The sequence below is a fragment of the Notothenia rossii genome (genome assembly GCF_949606895.1).
Source record: "Notothenia rossii genome assembly, chromosome: 5".
NCBI lineage: Eukaryota > Metazoa > Chordata > Actinopteri > Perciformes > Nototheniidae > Notothenia > Notothenia rossii.
Window position 1 is genome coordinate 70,961,721 of NC_136903.1, and position 19,084 is coordinate 70,980,804.

Here is a 19,084-nt window from a genome sequence, read left to right on the forward strand (position 1 = left end):
ATCCTCATTGAAAGGGGACGCTGAAGCGGGGGGAGAGAGCGGGAGCTGCTCATACATTGCTCTGGAAACGGAGAGGGAGAGACAGACAGAGCTGGAGACAGGGCAGGTGCTTTTGCAGGAGCAGAGTTGTTTTTTTTCTTTCTCGTCTCTCTTTTGTCGTATCGGCACAGATACAAATCTGATGCATGTTGGCAGGGAGCACCACCGTCTCACTGGAAGCCTCTCATCCCCATCCTGTGTTCGGAGCTGGATCCAGAGTGGAGCAGGTTGTGCGGCAGGCTAACAGCGGGCTAGCGGGGGGCTGCAAGGCTCTGTGGCTGCGAGAAGAGGAGGAAAAAAAGGAGGAGGGGCTGTGGTGAGCTGGTGGGCTTCCTCCGCCTCACAGACACATTTTATTGACTTGCTAATTGGATGAGGCACTCGGAGGAGAGGATGCGGTGACCGAGCGGAGCTGCTCTGGACAGGCAGAAGGAAGCATTGCTCAGGCTGCGTAAATCTGGCTACTACGTCTCTTCCTTTCATTTTCTGGAGACATAACAACAGATGTTTTTCAGCATCTCGCAGTGACCCCCACACCGTGCATACATCATTTTATGCATGACATTGTCGTATGGAGGCTCCAGCTGCCAGACGCTTCGTGACAAGTGAATGATTTCCATTTATACGTTTTTGCACCCTGTTCCTTTTCACCCTGTTTTCTTTCTCTCGTATCAGCTGGAGCTCATTTCTTCTCAGCCCTTTGATGTGCCGTTTGATATGAATGGTAATCTGATGGCAAGATCAATTCTTCATCAAATCGAATGTACGAGGAACTGTTTCAATGGATATTCTTCAGCAAAAATGAAGGTATGATATGGAAATTCTATACATTCACATTCTATAGTAAGGTGGCATTATTCAGCCAGCATTCATTCTAGTTTGTACTCACAAAAAATGGATCAACCAAATGTATCGGCTGTTGCATAATTCCAGGCTGAAATCTGAGTCTGAGGCATCAACAGAGTGTAAATACCTTTCTCCTCAAGCTAGCCCTGTGACTACATGTCACATTTGCACAGACTAAAATAGTTAGGGAAGAAAAGCAGAGCAACGAGAGGTAAGGATTATGAATGAATCAGTATGGGACCCGTAGTATCGGTGTGCATTGAAGAGGGTTAATGGAGGCATTACAAATCAGTCTAGACTAGTTACAGCAGCGGGTCAGCCTTTTCAAATATATTCTAAAAAATTTGCAATTCAAAATGCATTCCTGTATTTTCCCTGAATCATGTCTTTATTGAATATTTTCATGAAGAAACTTGGATTCCCGTCAAGCCACAAGCCTGATATCAGACATAATCTTCTACACAAGGTGTGATAGCATCAGGTTGGATCTGTGTTTGATGTTGATCTTAGATGTTCTTTCTCCTCTGCTCCAGTCGTGTCCCGGTTGCCATGACTGAGGTGTGCAGGTCTGGCTGATTGCAGGTGCCACTGCGCTGAAGTCTGCTGTCCCAATGAGCAAGGCAACCAACCCACAGAAACGCACCACCTACCTCATCTCCCTCACTCTGGTGAAGGTTGAGGCTGTGCCAGAGGATGTAGAAGGGAACCAGAGGGAGGCTCTCCCAGAGGGGGAAGGGAGCCCTAAGAAAGAGGAGGAGCAGCAGGAGGAGGAGGTGAGCAATGCCCCTGAACGGGAGGAAGAACCCGTGTGCATACAAGTGGGGGAAGAGGAGAGCACACAGGGGGGAGAAGAGCTGGAACAGGTGCAGCATGTCAAATATGGCAGTCCCATCGAGAACTGGGGAAGGCTTGAGAGGAGGGAACCTCAGAGAGACATGGTATCAGTCGGTAAAAACAGAGACACTTCTTTTGTACATCCACCTATTAGGCAAATGGTCAAAGTGTATGGAGGGACCACCTCTGAGGGAACAGTGCGCAGAGAGGGTCCCCGCTCAGAGGCCATGCGCCCTAAAACTGAACTCTACAGAGAGCCCCCCAATCTGTTCCTGAAGGGGGAAAATGGAGCAGACCTGAGCAGTCGCTCTCGTTGCAGCCTCCCTTTTTCCATCCCGCCGCAGGTCAGCCAGCGTCCTGAGGTCCTGATGAGGTCACATGCAGGAGGAAGCTCTGCTGGGTGGAGGGAACTCAGAGAAGCCAACGCAGGCCTGTATCACTCTGCTAGGACTTTGGATCGGAGGGATAACCGGTTCGGGGACCAGTCTCCTCTAATGGCAGCTACAACTCTGGGGCCTTACAGGGCGTCCTGGGCTGACAGCGACGGGAGGGGCACGCTCATCCGCCCCGGAGCCCCTGTCAGCGGGGGGTTTTCAGGCATCATGGCCAGGGACAGTCCTCAGGGGGAGAGGTTTAAAACAGTGTCTGTTTCCCTGCCTGCACCTGTAGCCCCCGACATGTCCAGGCTTCAGAGGAAAGTTCCAAGTCGCACCGTGGACAACAGCGACCTGCACTCCCCCTCTGAGGACCTGAAAAGGGGGAAGGAGGGCCAGGGAGGGACAATCCAGCGCGCTCCTCCGAAAGACCGAAAGATGCTCAAGTTCATAAGTGGCATTTTCACTAAAAGTACAGCGGCAGCCAGCGTCAGCACCACACCCCCCCTCTATCCAGCTGTAGAGAGGGGCTCCAGTGAGGAAGAAGGTAAGGCCACCTCATGCATTCAAAGTACTCGGAGGCTTTTTATGTATCATTTTTTGAATAGGCTTAATGTCATACATTTCTTCTTATGCTAATGAGCCCCACAGTGCTGCACTTATCAAAATACAGAGGGGAGTAATATCAATAAGGGAAAGTGAACCAACAGGTGACTAAAAACAGCCACATCTGATGTTTTGCTTCCCCCATCAGTGCTCCTTTCGCTTAAAATTAAGCTACCATTATATAGACCTAGATCATTTTTATTTAATGCGATTACACAGGATCACATTGGAGTCACATCCCCCCCCCCCCCCCCCCCCCTGGAGTCGGTGGATCCAACCCACTCAGTCCCAGTAATGCTGTAATACTCATCTTATTCATTCATTGTATCTTGGCATCGGTTGCTATAAATTACTCACAGTGGCAATATGAACACACACAGGCAGCAGACATGTATCATGCTTATTGATATACAATGATTTTGAATTTGATTCAGTGCTAAAATAAATTCTCATCTGTGGTTACTTTCAGTTGGAGTGAGACATTATAGTGAATGCTTAACTGACGAACATCATTATTGGTTGTGGCATTATAATTAGAAGCAGATTCAGATTATGTGACTGAAAGTCTGTCTGAGATCACTTATTGGTAACTGTTCATGTCTTTGGATATTTCATTGCTGCCTCAAGCTTAGTGTATCTGAAATGTTGAGGGCGGCACAATAAGTTGCAATAAACAGTCTGTTGAAAATGTATTGACAACGATATCAAATAATAAGGTGCTCATTTGCGACATATCACAGGCAAATAGAAAAACAATATAAGGATCTTTAATGGGAGCTGCAGAAGGGAACAGTTTTGTGGATTTCTCCTGTCAATACTCAGATTTCACTCCGATATGCTGCTGATGGGTGAAACATATCTATATTTGTTTAGGCAAGTAGCTGAAATGCAACAACAATTTGATTAATCGTGTACATTCTTAGTTTCCCTCTACTCAAATGTGATGATTTGCTGCTTGTTTGGACTTATAGGATAATTCTCAGTATGTTCAGGGGTTTTGAACTTTTGGGTTAAGCTACTTGAATACATCACATTGGATTAAAATCATTTTCATGGGCATTTTCTGACTTTTCAGACCAAACCAATCAATTACTTGAATCCTCACAGGACCTGGTTATGACAATAATCGTAGCAGCCCGATTGATCACTAGATTTAAAAAATATGTATCTTAATGTCAAGTTAATCAGCTTCCTTTATAAAAAAGGATCTTTTTTCAAAAGAAAACAACACCTGTAACATAACTGCTAAAAAAGAGTATGAAGAACATACAACTAAACTACAACCAGCAATGAAAAACACTTTAAATGTATTCATGTTGATGACTAAGAACAGATTCTTCTTTATCTGCTTCACTGTAAATTTTAATAGTAAAACATTTGGTAACTACAGATGTTAAAAAGCTTTCTGCATACATTTTCAATAATGTACTCGATGTTTTAGTTATTCTCCAAACCCTGACTCTCAAACAATTAGAAATGAGTTCAGTCTTGTCAAAAACAACGACAACACTTCATGAAATATTCATTCCTCTCCATTTCAAATGAAGGAAATGATGCTACTTTATCAATCTGTAATCGTTATTGATATATTCTAAAGAAAATCATCGTTGACAGAGAGTGTGGTATTAGAGTAAGCTCTGAATAATTTGTCAGGAGTAAGTGGGACATGAATAATTAAGGTTGGGAATACACAGAGCTGTGTTCATCGGAGGAGAGAGGAGAGCGGGAACCTGCTACTTCCTGCTCTGTGCGTGGAGTTAATCAGCATTCAAATGGAGCCCATTCATTCGCCGACGCTGTGTTTAAGTGTTTGGAAGCGGCATAGTCAACATTGTGTCATGTTGAACCTATAATTTCCCCATGTTGTGTCAGTATCCTAATGACATACAAACATAATTGATTTAATTAAGAAAATGTAGTTTTCAAGGCGTATTTTTAGCATCACGTGTACACAGTTGGACATCGTGTCTCTTTGCCTCTCGCACACGTCTCTGTATCCAAGAGAGACCAGTTATTGTATAGAGACCCGGGCTGGAGGCTTCTGGAAAATGGAGTTGCCATGGCAACAGCAAGCCGTGAGAGATGCTATTTGGTCTGTGGTGTGACGCTGTTGATGGAGGATGGAGGAAGGGGGGGGAGGGGGGGGGGGGGGTTGGTGGGTATGGGGGTCGCCCAAAGAAGGGGGTGAGGGAGATTCGAGGGGTTTAAAGTTGGAATCTGTGTCCTCAGAAGCAGAGGCTCCGCCCGAGCTGAACGTGACCCAGCAGAGTGAGCGTGTTTCTGGATGTGTGTGTGTGTGTGTTTTGAACCGTGGGGTTCCCTTTGAACATGGTTTCTGCATTGATTTACATCTGTAGCCAGTGATATTCAGAGAGTGTGAACAGTATGTGATTGCCTGCATGTGTCCACACTGGTAGTCATTTGTCTATCTCTGTTTAGCCAAATACTGTATCTGCAGATGTCCTTCAAGGGTGTGTGTGTGTGTGTGTGTGTGTGTGTGTGTGTGTGTGTGTGTGTGTGTGTGTGTGTGTGTGTGTGTGTGTGTGTGTGTGTGTGTGTGTGTGTGTGTGTGTGTGTGTGTGTGTGTGTGTGTGTGTGTGTGTGTGTGTGTGTGTGTGTGTGTGTGTGTGTGTGTGTGTGTGTGTGTGTGTGTGTGTGTGTGTGTGTGTGTGATTGCATGATTGCATGTTCATTCACAGAGTAAGAGCCAAGGCAATCAAACCAAAAGGTTTAGTTGAAGCTCTGTACACAAATATTCTCAGCAAGTTATTGATTGAACTAAACCTTTGAAATGGGGGTTTGTCAGTAGTGGAAAGCATGATACATATATATTCATTAAAAAGAGATACGCTAGTTTTAAAAATAATTTCAATTAACATTTTCTTGACACCAGTGGATATATCTACATTATTCCAAATGGAGGTACTCCATCATAATATATCATATATAGTTTGTGGAACAGATACCCATGACCTAAGAGTTAAATAAGAGTAATAAAGTTAGGATTACTGATACATTTGATCAGTTGCTGTAGTGACGTAACTCCACACAATGACGTCAGTAAAAACTGAACAAATGGAGGTAACTGTAATGTCTGTGTCATTTCATTTGGCCTTGTTTCTTATTTGAGTATATCTGCGCCAAATCTGATAATTTACTGAACCCACCGCAACACAAGAAACCTACACAGCTGGTGGATCATTATAAGCACATTGAGGAGATGAAGTAGATATATATTTAGTAATAATCTCACAACCTATTTCTCATCATGACACTTGGAACACAATGTTCAATTTTTATATTAACACTTAGTCATAATGGTGTTCCTATTAGTAAAAGCAAAGCCAATAAAACCAACACAAGCACAGCTCTATTTGAGATAACCCTAATACATCGTTAGTGTTACATTTCAAATACGATGCATTGGCTTTTCACAGGAGATATGAAATCAAATTAGCACTTATTTCTGTTTAAATTATAGCTTTTGCCTTCATGGGGTTGATTTATATCTTAATGATATTAATAAATAAGTGATTCAATTTGGTGAAATTCTGATGCAATACAAAGCGTATGAAAAAGGACAGAGCAATGAGTTTGTTTTTCTCTGGAGAAGCTGACGCCTGCCGCAGTCTGAAATCATGCTCTGTAACTAGATGAGTCACTTGGCAGCAGTTATCCTCTATCATTTCTAAACAGCCATTTCATATTAATTTGATACTAAATAAAGTTGCACATAAAGAAACCTAAACCACAACTTAGTTAATTAAGTTTGAAAACATCCATCCAAAAGTCTTTTGTTCCCCGCTTCAGGCTTAAAGACGTATTTTTCTTTAAAAAAAGAAATCTCCGTTGCAATAATTTCACTTGTGCTTTTTTAGACACTTTGATCAATATCACAACACTGGATTAGGCACACTGCTTGGACTTGCAGGTCTCTACAATAATAATAAACTCTTAGGCCCAAACTCCTGTATCAAAACATGCTGATGTGTTTAACTTTTTTAATGCAAATCTTTTCATTTCTCCTTGAAACTGCAGAGCACCACGTGAGATAATCCGTCTTGTTTCACTAGACACTTACTTATATAAAATGTATTGGGATGTGAGAAACTGCTCTGGGAACAAAATGAATTATCTCACTATGGTCGGCTGAATTCTTTCTTTTCTTTAAAAAAAAAATATATATATATATAGATTTTCAAAGGAGGCTGAGTAAAACTATGAGCTACTTGTTATTTTGCAGTGTAACCCTACTATAAGGTCACAAAGTGGCGTATATAGCAATGTTTTAGTAAACTTAAGATATCTGGCATGTTCACTAACTCTTTTAGACTTGCACAGTTTTACACTTGATTGAATTTTCTGGGTGCTCACTCACTGTGACTGTGTGGGAGCTGCAGCCTCCCTGCACCCAGGGGGGGGGGGACTCTGATTCTGCTCACTGTACTGCGTCCACACAGGCACTCAGAAAAAAACTAATTTTAAGGATGGAAGTAGGCTTTCTTTTTCTAACTTAGCCAGAAGTAAAGAAGCAGTTCGTACTGTAACTACTAACATATTGTTGCTAGATTTACAGAAAAAAGTCTAAGTATTGTTTAGCTTAGTTTAGCACAAAGGGTGGGAGCAGGGTTAGCCTAGTTAGCTTTTTTAATCCAGCCACCAGAGGTAATCTCCTTATTGTGAAAGGTTTACACATTTTCTTGGCTCACTAAAACACGGGTGACTCATGTATTTGGTGCTGACTGGATGCTAATAACACACACCATGTAAATACGACAGTTTTGGAGTTGCTAAATGTATTTGTTTTGCTGTTAGTGGAGGCTGACCAATTGTATTACCTGTTTAAGGCAGGACATAAAGAACAACCTGTATGAAACACTCATCAGACATTTTCAAATAGTTTGTTATCTTGCTCAGATGAAAAACATATCAGGCAGACAAAAATGGACGTTGTGTTTTTTAGCCCAGCTTAGCACAAAGAGTCGTATAGCAGGGGGAACTGTTCAACTAAATTTTAGCCCTGCATCAAATACCTTGTGTATATTTAGCAAGTTTTAAAAAATATGTTTACCTAATGAATCCCCTCTCCTTCTCTTCTGCTGTATTATTTTCTCCTTCAGCTGCATGCACCAGCAGTCAAGAATGGACCATGAGCCAAACTATACAAGAGCTTCATCTGGTAAGCATCAGAAATAGTGCACCTTTCTTTACAAGCCGATGGATGGGATTCATCACTAAACTCATATTTTCTCTCCCCCATCTGTATGTGTTTGTGCTCTAAAGGGTGTTTTGGGAGGTCTGTGCAGTGGGAAGTCCGCTCTTGTCCACAGACATATGACTGGCAGTTACCTTCAGATGGAGAACACTGAGGGTTGGTTTCACATTTCCTCATCTACAACCATGATGTGTGTTCTCTATGACAATGGAGCTTATACCGGCAGCTACATGTCATTTAGATGATCCATTAATGTTATTAGTTTGACATGTTAGTATACAAAGTCAAACTTTATTCACACTTTGTATTTTCAGGGCGCCAGTGCATTAAGGACGTCCTGGTTGATGGACAGAGCCACTTGATGATTATCAGAGAAGAGACAGAACTCCCAGATGCTCAGGTGGGTTTGACCTTGGACAACTCATTTTGAACTTGATGTAATTGATCTCTTGTGTACTTTAACGCTCTTGGCTTAATGCTCTTGTTCTTCTCCTCTCTTCTCTCCAGTTTGCATGTTGGGTGGATGCAGTAATCTTGGTCTTCAGTTTGGAAAATGAGGCCAGCTTCCAGGAAGTTTACAGAATCTACCACCAGCTCGCTATGCACCGGCCCGTCTCTGAGATAGCTTTCATCGTAGTCGGTACTCAGGGTAAGACACTCGCCTTTTAATTCAATTTGGGGTGGTATTGGCAATACCTGTGATATCCAAATGACAAAATATTGATTGTTATTCATACAAATAAGATAATATCATCTTAACAGTCCAGCGCCTCTTTATTTAGTTATTAGTTTCTTCCTGTTCTTGGTTTGTCTCCTTTATGCAAAGCATCCCACACAAACACATGTAATTAATTAAATGTACAAGATGACTGATAGCATTTTTTCTTTTATTATTTGCTATAGATATCGCACTAATACCTTTATCTTGAATTGTTGTGGCCACGATAAATGAAGTAAAAATTAGATATTATATTTATTATTTGTGCTTTTTCTAGATAAAATCAGTAGCACCAACCCCAGAGTCATCGATGATGCCAGGGCCAGACAGCTCTGCTCTGATGTGCGGCGCTGCACGTACTATGAAACCTGTGCGACGTACGGCCTCAATGTCAACAGAGTCTTCACTGATGGTATGTGAGCAAACCTGAGCTTTGAGGATTCTGCCATAGAAGATGCAGATATATGAAGTTTGTGTGTCTTTTTTGGTGGGATTAATGTTCAATTGTATTTGTTCCACAGCTGCTCAGAAGATCATGGCAGCCAAGAAGCAAGCTGCCCTCCTGGCTTCCTGTAAATCTCTCCCTAACTCTCCCAGTCACTCCGGAGGCTCCACCCCAGTGTCGGGGGTCTTCCCAGGACAGGTTAGACCACCATCTGTTCACTGATCATTAACATATATCTTTTTTTATTGGTTGAATTGCATATTTGAGTCTTTCTGTCTGGCCCTTTTTAAAGGCAGTCAGCATACTGTTGTATCAAACTCAATTATCGTTCTTTTATTATTCCATCATCCCCACCCCCTCCTCCTTTCCTCTCTCCTCTCTTTAGGCCAGTAATGGTGGTCAGAGCAGTGACTACTCCTCATCACTTCCCTCCACTCCTGTGATCAGTCATAAAGAGATTGGAAAAACTTTAAGAGATGAAAAGCAGGACAGTGCCACGCCTGGATCCGTCCGCAGTGCCACTCGGAGACGCACCCCCAGATTTGCGGTACATCAAGGGAATGTTTTTTGAGGGGCCCACCTTCTACTTCATTTCTCTCTTTATTGATTTTCCTTTAATTTCTCGAAACAACTACACATTGTTTGCCATTTAGCCATGTTTGAAACTAAACGTGTTTGAAACACATTGAAAAATATCAAATTATATATTGATAAAGTTATTCAGAATTATGAAATGTACCTTTTATTAAGAAGAATTACACAGACCTGGATCAATGTGGTGCTGAATGATGATTCAATATTAATGTTAAGTCTGTGGCCACTATTAGTTTTGGGGTTTTTTGTAGTCTCTTGCTTTAAAACTACTGTAGGGTGTATTACCTGATATTTATAAGCTCATTTGCACAAGTGATGACTGAATGGCTCTAATATTTAATCAGTTTCTTTAATTATCACATTTGGAAGAAAGGTTATGCGGTCAGCAGAAAATCCAAATACCTCTTATGGCTTTTTCACAAAATGCAGAGCAATTCATAACAAAAACGTCCATAATTCATGAGCCCTTTATTGTATTCTTTAACAAATTGCCCCATTCACGCCTCAGTTATTGCTCCTCTTGTACTTTGTCTAGGGTCGGAGAGGCAGTGACTCAAACCGAAGGAGTGCAGAGTGTAAGGGAGATCTGGGCAGTGGACGCTTTATTCCCATCAAACAGGTAGGACACAGATTTGCATTTGATGGAAAAACAAATATGATGTATCTAATGACCCTCGGCAGCTGACATCGCACCAGCAGTCATTTCAAATCAAATGTTTGAAAGCAGTTTTATCATGTGGAGCGGTGAGGTGTTGTGATCTCCCATATTGGCCTGATGAATAGCAAAGTTGGTGTTTTTGGCAGGGAGCAGTCAACACGCTGCCGAAATGTGAGAGATGAACACACAAGACGTTTGCAATAAATTCTCACTCTTCCATTTTTTTCCCCTCCATCAGGGCATCTTGCTGAAGCGCAGCGGAAACTCGCTCAACAAAGAGTGGAAGAAGAAGTATGTCACGCTGTCCAACGACGGCATACTGTCCTATCACTCCAGTGTCAATGTGAGTCAGAGGGTTGACGGAGCTCAAAAGGATTGGTTCATGCTGAAAGCACCACTGACAGCTAGTGGTTGATGTGTAATGGCTGGTGTTTGCTTGGCAGGACTACATGCTGAACGCCCCCGGGAAGGAGATGGACCTGCTGCGCGTCACAGTGAAGGTGCCAGGGAAACGGCCGCCTCGTGCTGTACCTGCCGGGGGGCTTCCAGTTGGGCTCAATGGACGCGTCAAAGATGTGCCGGGTCCCGAGGGTCTCAGCCCAGGTAAACTAATATACCTACATATATACATCATATATTCTTTAGATGCCTTTTAAAGTATACACTCAACTGATTCCTTTACCCAAATCAATATACATGCATGAACCGATATGAAAAGATGCAGTGTTGTTTACGATGAGAGGAATAATAGAACTATACTTTGCTTGAATAGCAGTGGCTCTACACACTGGCCCTTTGCTCTGTGAAGCTGGGCTCTATAGACATGTTTTCAGTGTTCTGGTCACAAATAAAAAATCACCTCTTCAGAACTACTTCTAAAGGGGCCCTATTATGCTCCATTTTAGGGTCATATTTGTATTTAGTGTTATTACAGTGACCCGTTTACATGCTTTTATGTTCAAAACGGTCTTTATTATTCTCATACTGCCTGTGCTGCAGCACCTCTTATCACCCTCTGTCTGAAACCAGAGCCCAGTCTGCACTGATTGGTTGGCTGGCCGGCTCTGTTGTGATTTGTCAACCGCTTAGAGATGTCCCGCCCCTTAGCCTATCACATACAATGTGTTGGAGCACTAGCCAATAGAAGCGCAAGCTACATAGTGATGTCATTATGTCACTGAAGTAAACAAAGGAGTCAAATCAAGGCTTTTCAGGCAGGGGGGAGTGTGTAGGAGAGAAACCCTTTTGGCATGTGCATGCACACAAACCCTTATATCATGCTACAGGAAAGGGAAAACCCCAAAAAGCATAATAGGGCCTCTTTAATGTTTAATTCATGTATTGTTTTGTTGTTTTAATGATGTTTTATGAATTTGACCCAGTAAAGTGTCTTTGAGAACCTTAAAAAGTGCTCTATAAATAACATTCATTTTTATTATTATTATAGCGTTGTAGGAGAAATGTGGAACCTCCTGACCCTGGATAGTAATGAGCAGGAGTTTGGGGAAAAGCAGCCAACACAAATACATAAATCCCCTGATCAGAGGATTGTTAAGACATTGTTTGTGAAGAGGGGTAAAGCTTCTCTGGAGAGGAAAAATGTTGCAAGGGAATGCTAAACCTTTTATCTCAGTTCATACAGAATCAGTGATGGTGTTTTATTTTTATTCTAGCAGCTCTGTTTTACATTTGATGTTCGTGTAAGTTTGTGTTTACTTTATTAAGTGCATGCTTGCTTTCATCCTTGCAGTCCCTGTGAGTGCCAGCAGCCTCCTGCAAGTGGAGGAGATGGAAGGACTCGGTGGTGCACTGTTCCTGAGGAGCAACAGAGGCGTGCAGCGGTGTCCCTCCACACTGTCTAACAACGCTCAAAGTGTTGGTGAGTAAGGAACCTTTCTGTGCATATATTTAGTCTAACCAACATGCATTGATACATTTGTTTTTTTGTGTGTGTAATGGGGTTGGCAGACTCTGCAGTAGAGGGTGTGTCCAGCTCCTCCTCCACCAAAGACATAGGCTCCTCCTCCCCGCTGACGGACAGGAAGAAGCATCGCAGGAAGAAGAGCATTAACCAGAAAGGAGACGCAACCATTGGCCCAGCAGATGGTAAACCCTTTTTTTCAGCATTTAGCAAAACAAAAAGCATGCTGTGATCATTTCAGTATGACTTTAGTTATCTGAATAGTAATAGCAGTTATCGATTACATAAAATGGGATACTTTCAACAACTAACTTTGAATATTTCCTGTTTTCTTTCCTCTCATACAGCCAAGCGCAAAATGTGGAAACTGAAAAGCTTTGGTAGCTTAAGAAACGTAAGCAAGACAGGTAATGTTGATCTGTCACGTTGCATCTTTTGCACTCAGTCAGACCCTCTGAACACTGTCAGCTTGTCAAGCTTTTGTCAACATAAAAACTATTTTAACTACATGTATTTCAATTTGAGAATGGGGTTATAATTGTACACTTCACTAACGCTTATGCCTAATATTGACCGGACAATATATCTACTTCAGAATGACATTTCAAAAACAGAATACCTGCTGAAAAATGTCTTGCTTCTATGTTTGTGTTTCTCTGTGTCAGATGAGGATAACTTTGACTTCCTCATCGTGTCGAGCACCGGCCAGACGTGGCACTTTGAAGCTCAGAGTGTGGAGGAGAGGGACTCCTGGGTCGCAGCCATCGAGAGTCAGATCCTGGCAAGCCTGCAGCTGTGTGAGAGCAGCAAAAACAAGGCAAGAATTAAAGAAAAAGGCAGCATTAGTTTAATGGACGAATGGGGTCAGTATAAGGAATAGTTTCACATTTGATGCAGTCACAAAGCAGGTAGAAGCCCTAAAGCAGTTACAATGTCATTTTGATACAGCATAATGTTCACCTTTATTAGTATTATGTGGCCTCAAATGCTCCTGCTTGAACCAATGCGGGCAGAGCAATACACCCGGGGTTATAGTTATGCAGATTAGCTGCTGGAGCCCAATACTGGTACACATTATGTCATGAAATAGTGTCTGCATTTTCATCTGCTCAGACCACGTCTTAAAGCAAACCATTATTTAGCAGAGACACACACAAATTATATTAATTTAGTTTATAAGTTTATTCCACACAATTATTATAAAACATAACATGTACACTTTATACAAAACATATCAATATGTAATATATATTACATTGTACATATATCCTGTAAGTTCTCATCTTTTCACTCCATGAAATGTAAATTCATATTTAACAGCGACATTATCTGCCCTTGGAAGAACAAGAGGGTTGTATAATCCTTTCTGTGTACTTGCACCCTGGGACTCCTGGATAAGAACAGTTTTCTCACAGGAGAAGCTGGCCCTGGAAACTCTTACTGCTTCTACTTTTAAAAAGGGATGAGGGCAGCTAATTTGATTGTCCATTACCAAAACCCACATCATTTCCTTGAGTGTTTGTAGCAAACTAACAGTCCTGTCTGCTAATGGACTGTGCTGTTTTCTGTTCCTGTGTGGGGAGTAAGTCCTTGTTTGGAATTAGATCATCTCTAAATATGATAATTGCCACTAAGATAATTGTTCTGCTAATTATTACGTAAACCAAATGTTGCATTACTTTATTCATGTTATAGGGATTGTATGTCCTAGGAGGCCAAAACCACTCATTGTAATGCTTTAAATGGTCATGATAATGATGATAGCCATCTACCGCCACTTTCTCTGGAGATTTGGAAATTATAATCATTGTTAATAATTAGAGCAGTTATCAGAGCTTGTATAAGAGCAGTTTCGTTTGCTGATGTTTCTCTCATTTAAAACATACACTGTTTGGTTTCCCCAGGCCCGCAGGAACAGCCTGAGCGAAGCAGTGGTTCTGCAGGCGATCCGCAACGCAAAGGGGAACAACTTCTGTGTGGACTGTGATGCTCCAAGTTGGTACCACACATCAACAGCTTTTCTCCGCTTTGTATGCATTTGTGTCTCTCTGCTTTTGGTCTTTCCACCGGCTGACATTTACTGTATTTTAAAATACAGTATGTGAGAAAAATGAATTACTATTGTAGAGTAGTTAACATGCAATTAACACTTAAGGTGAGAGAATCCCAAATTATAATTGTGTGTGTGTGTGTGTGTGTGTGTGTGTGTGTGTGTGTGTGTGTGTGTGTGTGTGTGTGTGTGTGTGTGTGTGTGTGTGAGTATTTGCCTCTGGAGGGAAACATATTATATTGAGAACTGTACATAATAATGATAAATTAAACTATTAGGAAGCGACATACACACATTTTCAAGAATATTTTTGAAAATGAATAGGATGAATGTTTATGCAAAGAGTCATTAATATACCCTGTATTTAGAATCTGGATCTCAATATGAATAAAGCAAAACAAAAATAGATCAAATACTGAATATTCCTCCCATGTTTGAAGTGCCAATGTTTCTGGGGAATATTATGTTTGGCACATTGGCCTCAGATTAAACAGCCCTGCTTTAAAACCTGTCCAAATAGGATTTCACACAACTTCTGTCATTTTCATGGCAAGACTTGGCAAAACTGACTTACTTAAATGTCACACAGCAAATTAAATGGTAGAAATCTGTCAACAAAATCAACATAGTTCAGTTTCAAATAAACTAGCGACTTAATTTGTTGTTTGCACCATTTTTTCTCTAAGATCCAACCTGGGCCAGTCTGAATCTGGGCGCTCTCATATGCATCGAGTGTTCAGGGATCCACAGAAACTTGGGAACCCACCTGTCGCGTGTTCGCTCGTTGGATCTCGATGATCTTCCACGAGAGCTCACGCTGGTTCTCAGTGCCATCGGTAACCACATGGTCAACAGTGTATGGGAGGGGCGCACGCTAGGCCGTAAACCAGCACCTGATGCTTCACGGTAAACACCATCATGTCATGAGACTAAACACTGCTCTAGCTAAATGTTGTGTTTTGGTATGAGCTGCTATCTTAGAAATAGTGTGTCATGTAAGTTGTATGTTAAGTTTCACTAGAGCGATATTTTGTTGTCATTCTTGTATTGAAGAAGACAAGAAATGTATTTCACTGAATATTCATTATTTCTCTTTGCTTTCTTTGCGTGTTTAGTGAGGAACGGGAGTCGTGGATCAGGGCCAAATATGAGCAGAAACTGTTTGTGGCGCCGTTGCCCCCTCCCACTCCTGGCGAGGGCCCAGACATCACACTATCTGGCCGTCTCCTGCTGGCAGTGATGGAGCACAATCTCCCCAAGCTGCTGCTCCTGTTGGCCCACTGCTGTAAGGAGGATATTAACGCTCCTCTCAGCCTGGCGCTCTCCTGCAGGTCGCTGCTAGCGCTGCGGCTGCCCGCCTCTGCCCTGCACGCTGCCTGTCAGCAGGCTGATGTGGTAATGACGCAGCTTCTTCTTTGGGTACGTTTTCCTCCTTCTCTTGTTAAAAAAACCTTAGTGGGTGGTCTAATACATACTACTGAAGAAATAGGAACTTAAAGTGTAGTATTGACAAGGTGTGAAATGGTTGTACATTCCTTCTATATGTGAAATATCATGTAGAGTTATGCAAAACTGGCAAGATAATAAATGTTACCCTTCAAGAACCTCTAAGTAAATCCCTCAGCAAAAAAACAAAGCTTTATAACGGATGACTCAGCAGACCGCTCAAGGTGATCTACACGTAGGAGGAAAGGAATTAAAGCTCATTGAGTCACACCATGTTGAGATTATTTAAGACAGGCCTTTCTGGTTGAAGTTGGAATTTATTCCACAGATAAAACTTCCTTAAAGGTATAATATATTTATTTTATTGGTTGATGCATAAAAACACTCACATTTAAGTTTAGCACAGAGAGAGAACGAGCAGCGTTGGCTGAGCTAACTGTGTGAATGAAGAGATGGAGAGACGTCAACAAGAACACAGCAGCAAATCCGAACAAATAAAAGCCAAATTCTGATTGTTGCATGGCATATTGTTAAACACAAACAAACACACCCACACCCATTGGGTACCGGATTTTGAATGAAAGCAGTGGAAGCACACCCGGGAGGGGGGGAGGAGGGGTCATAAAACACACAGCGTAATACCAGCCCGTTCTCAATCCAGGTCATCAAACTATTTCTATTTTATTTGTATTTACTTGCACATCTCAAAACATTCTCTTGCACTATTTTATCTGTTTATTTGTTCTATGTCCTATATATACTCATGTTGCACTGTTGGAGGAGCCTGTGACCTAAGTTTATCATTGCCATATCTACACTGTAGCTAATGTGCACATGACAATAAAGCCTTGAATCTTGAAGATCTTGAATCAAATACCACTGCTTCGTAACATATGGACAGAAAAGGGTGCAGGTATCAAAGAGGAATTTTGCTACCTTAAAATGGAATGAGTTGTGTCATTTGCCAGGAGTTGCACACCCATGTGGGGCCCAAAATTAATTTGCTGACACCCCTAAAGGAGAAGGTCCAGGCAGAGGATCTGTCCATAAATTATTATTGAGAGGGATTACTTTTCAATGAGTTCATTCGTTATATATTTTAGGAAAAATGCCGCATATTAAACCTTTAACATTTATAACATAACATAATCCATTGATTTATCTTCTTTATTTGATTGACTGCAGTACGGCTTTGATGTCCGGTACCGGGATGCTCAGGGCCACACCGCTCTGATTCTGGCTCGCAGTGCTGGCAGCCAGGAGTGTGTCGACATTTTACTGCAGCACGGATGCCCAAATGAACCGGCCTCCTCCTTCACTGTCGCGACGACAGTTGGTTTTACAGCAGCTGCCACACCCAGCTTCCCTGTTGCCATGACGCCGAGCCTGACGGTTGCTACGACACTCAAGATCTCGCACAAGAGCAGCGGCGCCAGCTTGAGTTACAGTACCTCTAGAAGAGCAGTGTCGTAAACTGTGTGGTGTGGTCAATGTGTGTGTGTGTGTGTGTGTGTGTGTGTGTGTGTGTGTGTGTGTGTGTGTGTGTGTGTGTGTGTGTGTGTGTGTAGTTTGCCCTCATACGGTCCTGTACTGTACCTTCACACAGGCCTACAGGACTGATGAACATGTTGCCAGATGTTGCACTTCCTGATGTTTTAAAGGCTGTGTGTGTTTATGTCAGGGATGAAAACACACACTGGTAATAATAACACAGTCACATGAGGCTACTAGAATGATTTAACCAAAACAAAAAGATACATTTTCCTTACTACACTTTCTACGTAAGATAAAAGGACATGACGTTACATTCAGATGCCTCATTAGGAATGTATTGCACTGTGTACCAGCCGGTATGATTCATATTTCATCATGCAGTCGATATTCAACCTTATTCTCCGCTCAGTTAAGAATGGGAATTTGCCTTTGGCTCAAACAGCTTATCTGAGCATCTCGGGCCCAGAAGTAAAGAACTGCAATAAGTTTACGATTTCATTGACAGAAGTTAACGCTAAACACATGAACACTTCTTAATTTTATTAACAAAGAATGTCACTTTTAAATTCAGAGTGCATATACTGTGTTATGCTAAACACAGCCAGTCGTTAAATAAAAAATTAAAATGTTGTCCGAGTAAAAAATATATAAACTTGACTGTGGCTGAGAGGTCACTTTATAGATAATTAAAATATCTGTATAGAAATGCATTGATAAAAATAGAATTCTAAAAATGTAAAAGTGCTTCATTTTCAAGATTGTTATTGTATGATTTGTACAGTTGGTTATGTGTCAAATGTAAAAAACTCAAAGGAATTACTTATAGCTGTTCAGAAAAATCCTGTACAGCGTCTTGGTTTGGTTTTTCTTTAACAACCACCTAATTAACTCTTCGACATCCAAGACTGAGATGTCTATGTTATGTTTGTATCACTGTGTGTGACATGAGCACTGTACATGATGTGTGAATTATGAATCCAGCAGCAGGTCATCATCAAGGCCAGTGTAATACTAGATGTGTAAATGCCTTGATTTTGATTGAATGTATACAAAACAGATGGTATGAGTTCATTATCTCAAACAGCGATGATGCAGTATTGGTGGACTGTTGGGGTGTTTCATTTTTTTATTAACTAATATTATTCCAGCTGTGACTAATAGAAAGTATGTTTTAATAGATTCAAGCTCTGCAAAGGTTCTGATCTATAAAACTGGGACTTTGGATGTCTATGAATATATTTGTAAGTGGATGAAAATCCACATGAAATAGAGGAATGTTGCCCAGTTTTAAAAAAAAATGTTTAAAAAACAACCCTCCTGCAGTACTGTATGTAATTTTGTGTTGATCTAAAGACTCAGCTGAGTGTACATGTCCGTGATGTAAGCATCTCTCCATTTGTATTTTTTTACTCATGCAATTATTCATAGAGCATTCATTATCAATACACTAAGGCTTCTGCCCAAGCTGTGGTGTTTGGTACAGAGTTGTGTTTTCTCTGTGTCTGGGCTTCAAAAGGCTAGCTGAATTAATTTTTTTAGGATTTTCTCAGTTTCTAGCTGTGTCCAAATGAACAACAGCCGTTTACAGGGGTGAGAGAGACTTTAGCAAGCAGGAACATCATGCAGTATAGTTGCATCACATATGCTGCTGCGCAGAGGGTTTGTGTTTCAAACAGCTCCTGTTGAGAGCTGATTTCATGACAGGTGCAGCAAGCAGCGAGCGGCCAACACTTAAAAGTCGACAAGCATTTGATGGTGAGATATTCTGGGTCAAACCAGTTCACGATAAAGGCCTCTGCAGGCTTTGACCTACTTCTTTCTAGGTCGTTGCGATGAACTCATTT

At 41.6% G+C, this 19,084-nt stretch overlaps 1 protein-coding gene across 2 annotated transcripts; it reads left to right on the forward strand.

Moving 5' to 3' along the window:
* Positions 1-46: 46 nt before the first annotated feature.
* LOC307038599 (arf-GAP with GTPase, ANK repeat and PH domain-containing protein 1-like) lies at positions 47-18,614 on the forward strand. 2 transcript variants are annotated; one of them, XR_013808045.1, is made up of 21 exons: positions 47-846; positions 1,419-2,640; positions 7,820-7,878; positions 7,983-8,070; positions 8,229-8,314; positions 8,422-8,563; positions 8,910-9,044; positions 9,154-9,275; positions 9,463-9,624; positions 10,207-10,290; positions 10,568-10,672; positions 10,773-10,932; positions 12,080-12,208; positions 12,298-12,435; positions 12,598-12,657; positions 12,916-13,067; positions 14,155-14,245; positions 14,987-15,206; positions 15,416-15,719; positions 16,932-17,284; positions 17,315-18,614. XR_013808045.1 is itself a non-coding variant. In XM_079680117.1 (20 exons), exons 2-20 carry the CDS (start codon positions 1,497-1,499, stop codon positions 17,217-17,219), a joined length of 3,669 nt encoding a protein of 1,222 aa, XP_079536243.1. In that variant the 5' UTR covers positions 47-846; positions 1,419-1,496; the 3' UTR covers positions 17,220-18,614. The 2 variants fall into 2 exon arrangements, 1 of the variants encoding a protein (XP_079536243.1); XM_079680117.1 differs by having other exon boundaries at positions 16,932-18,614.
* Positions 18,615-19,084: the final 470 nt, after the last annotated feature.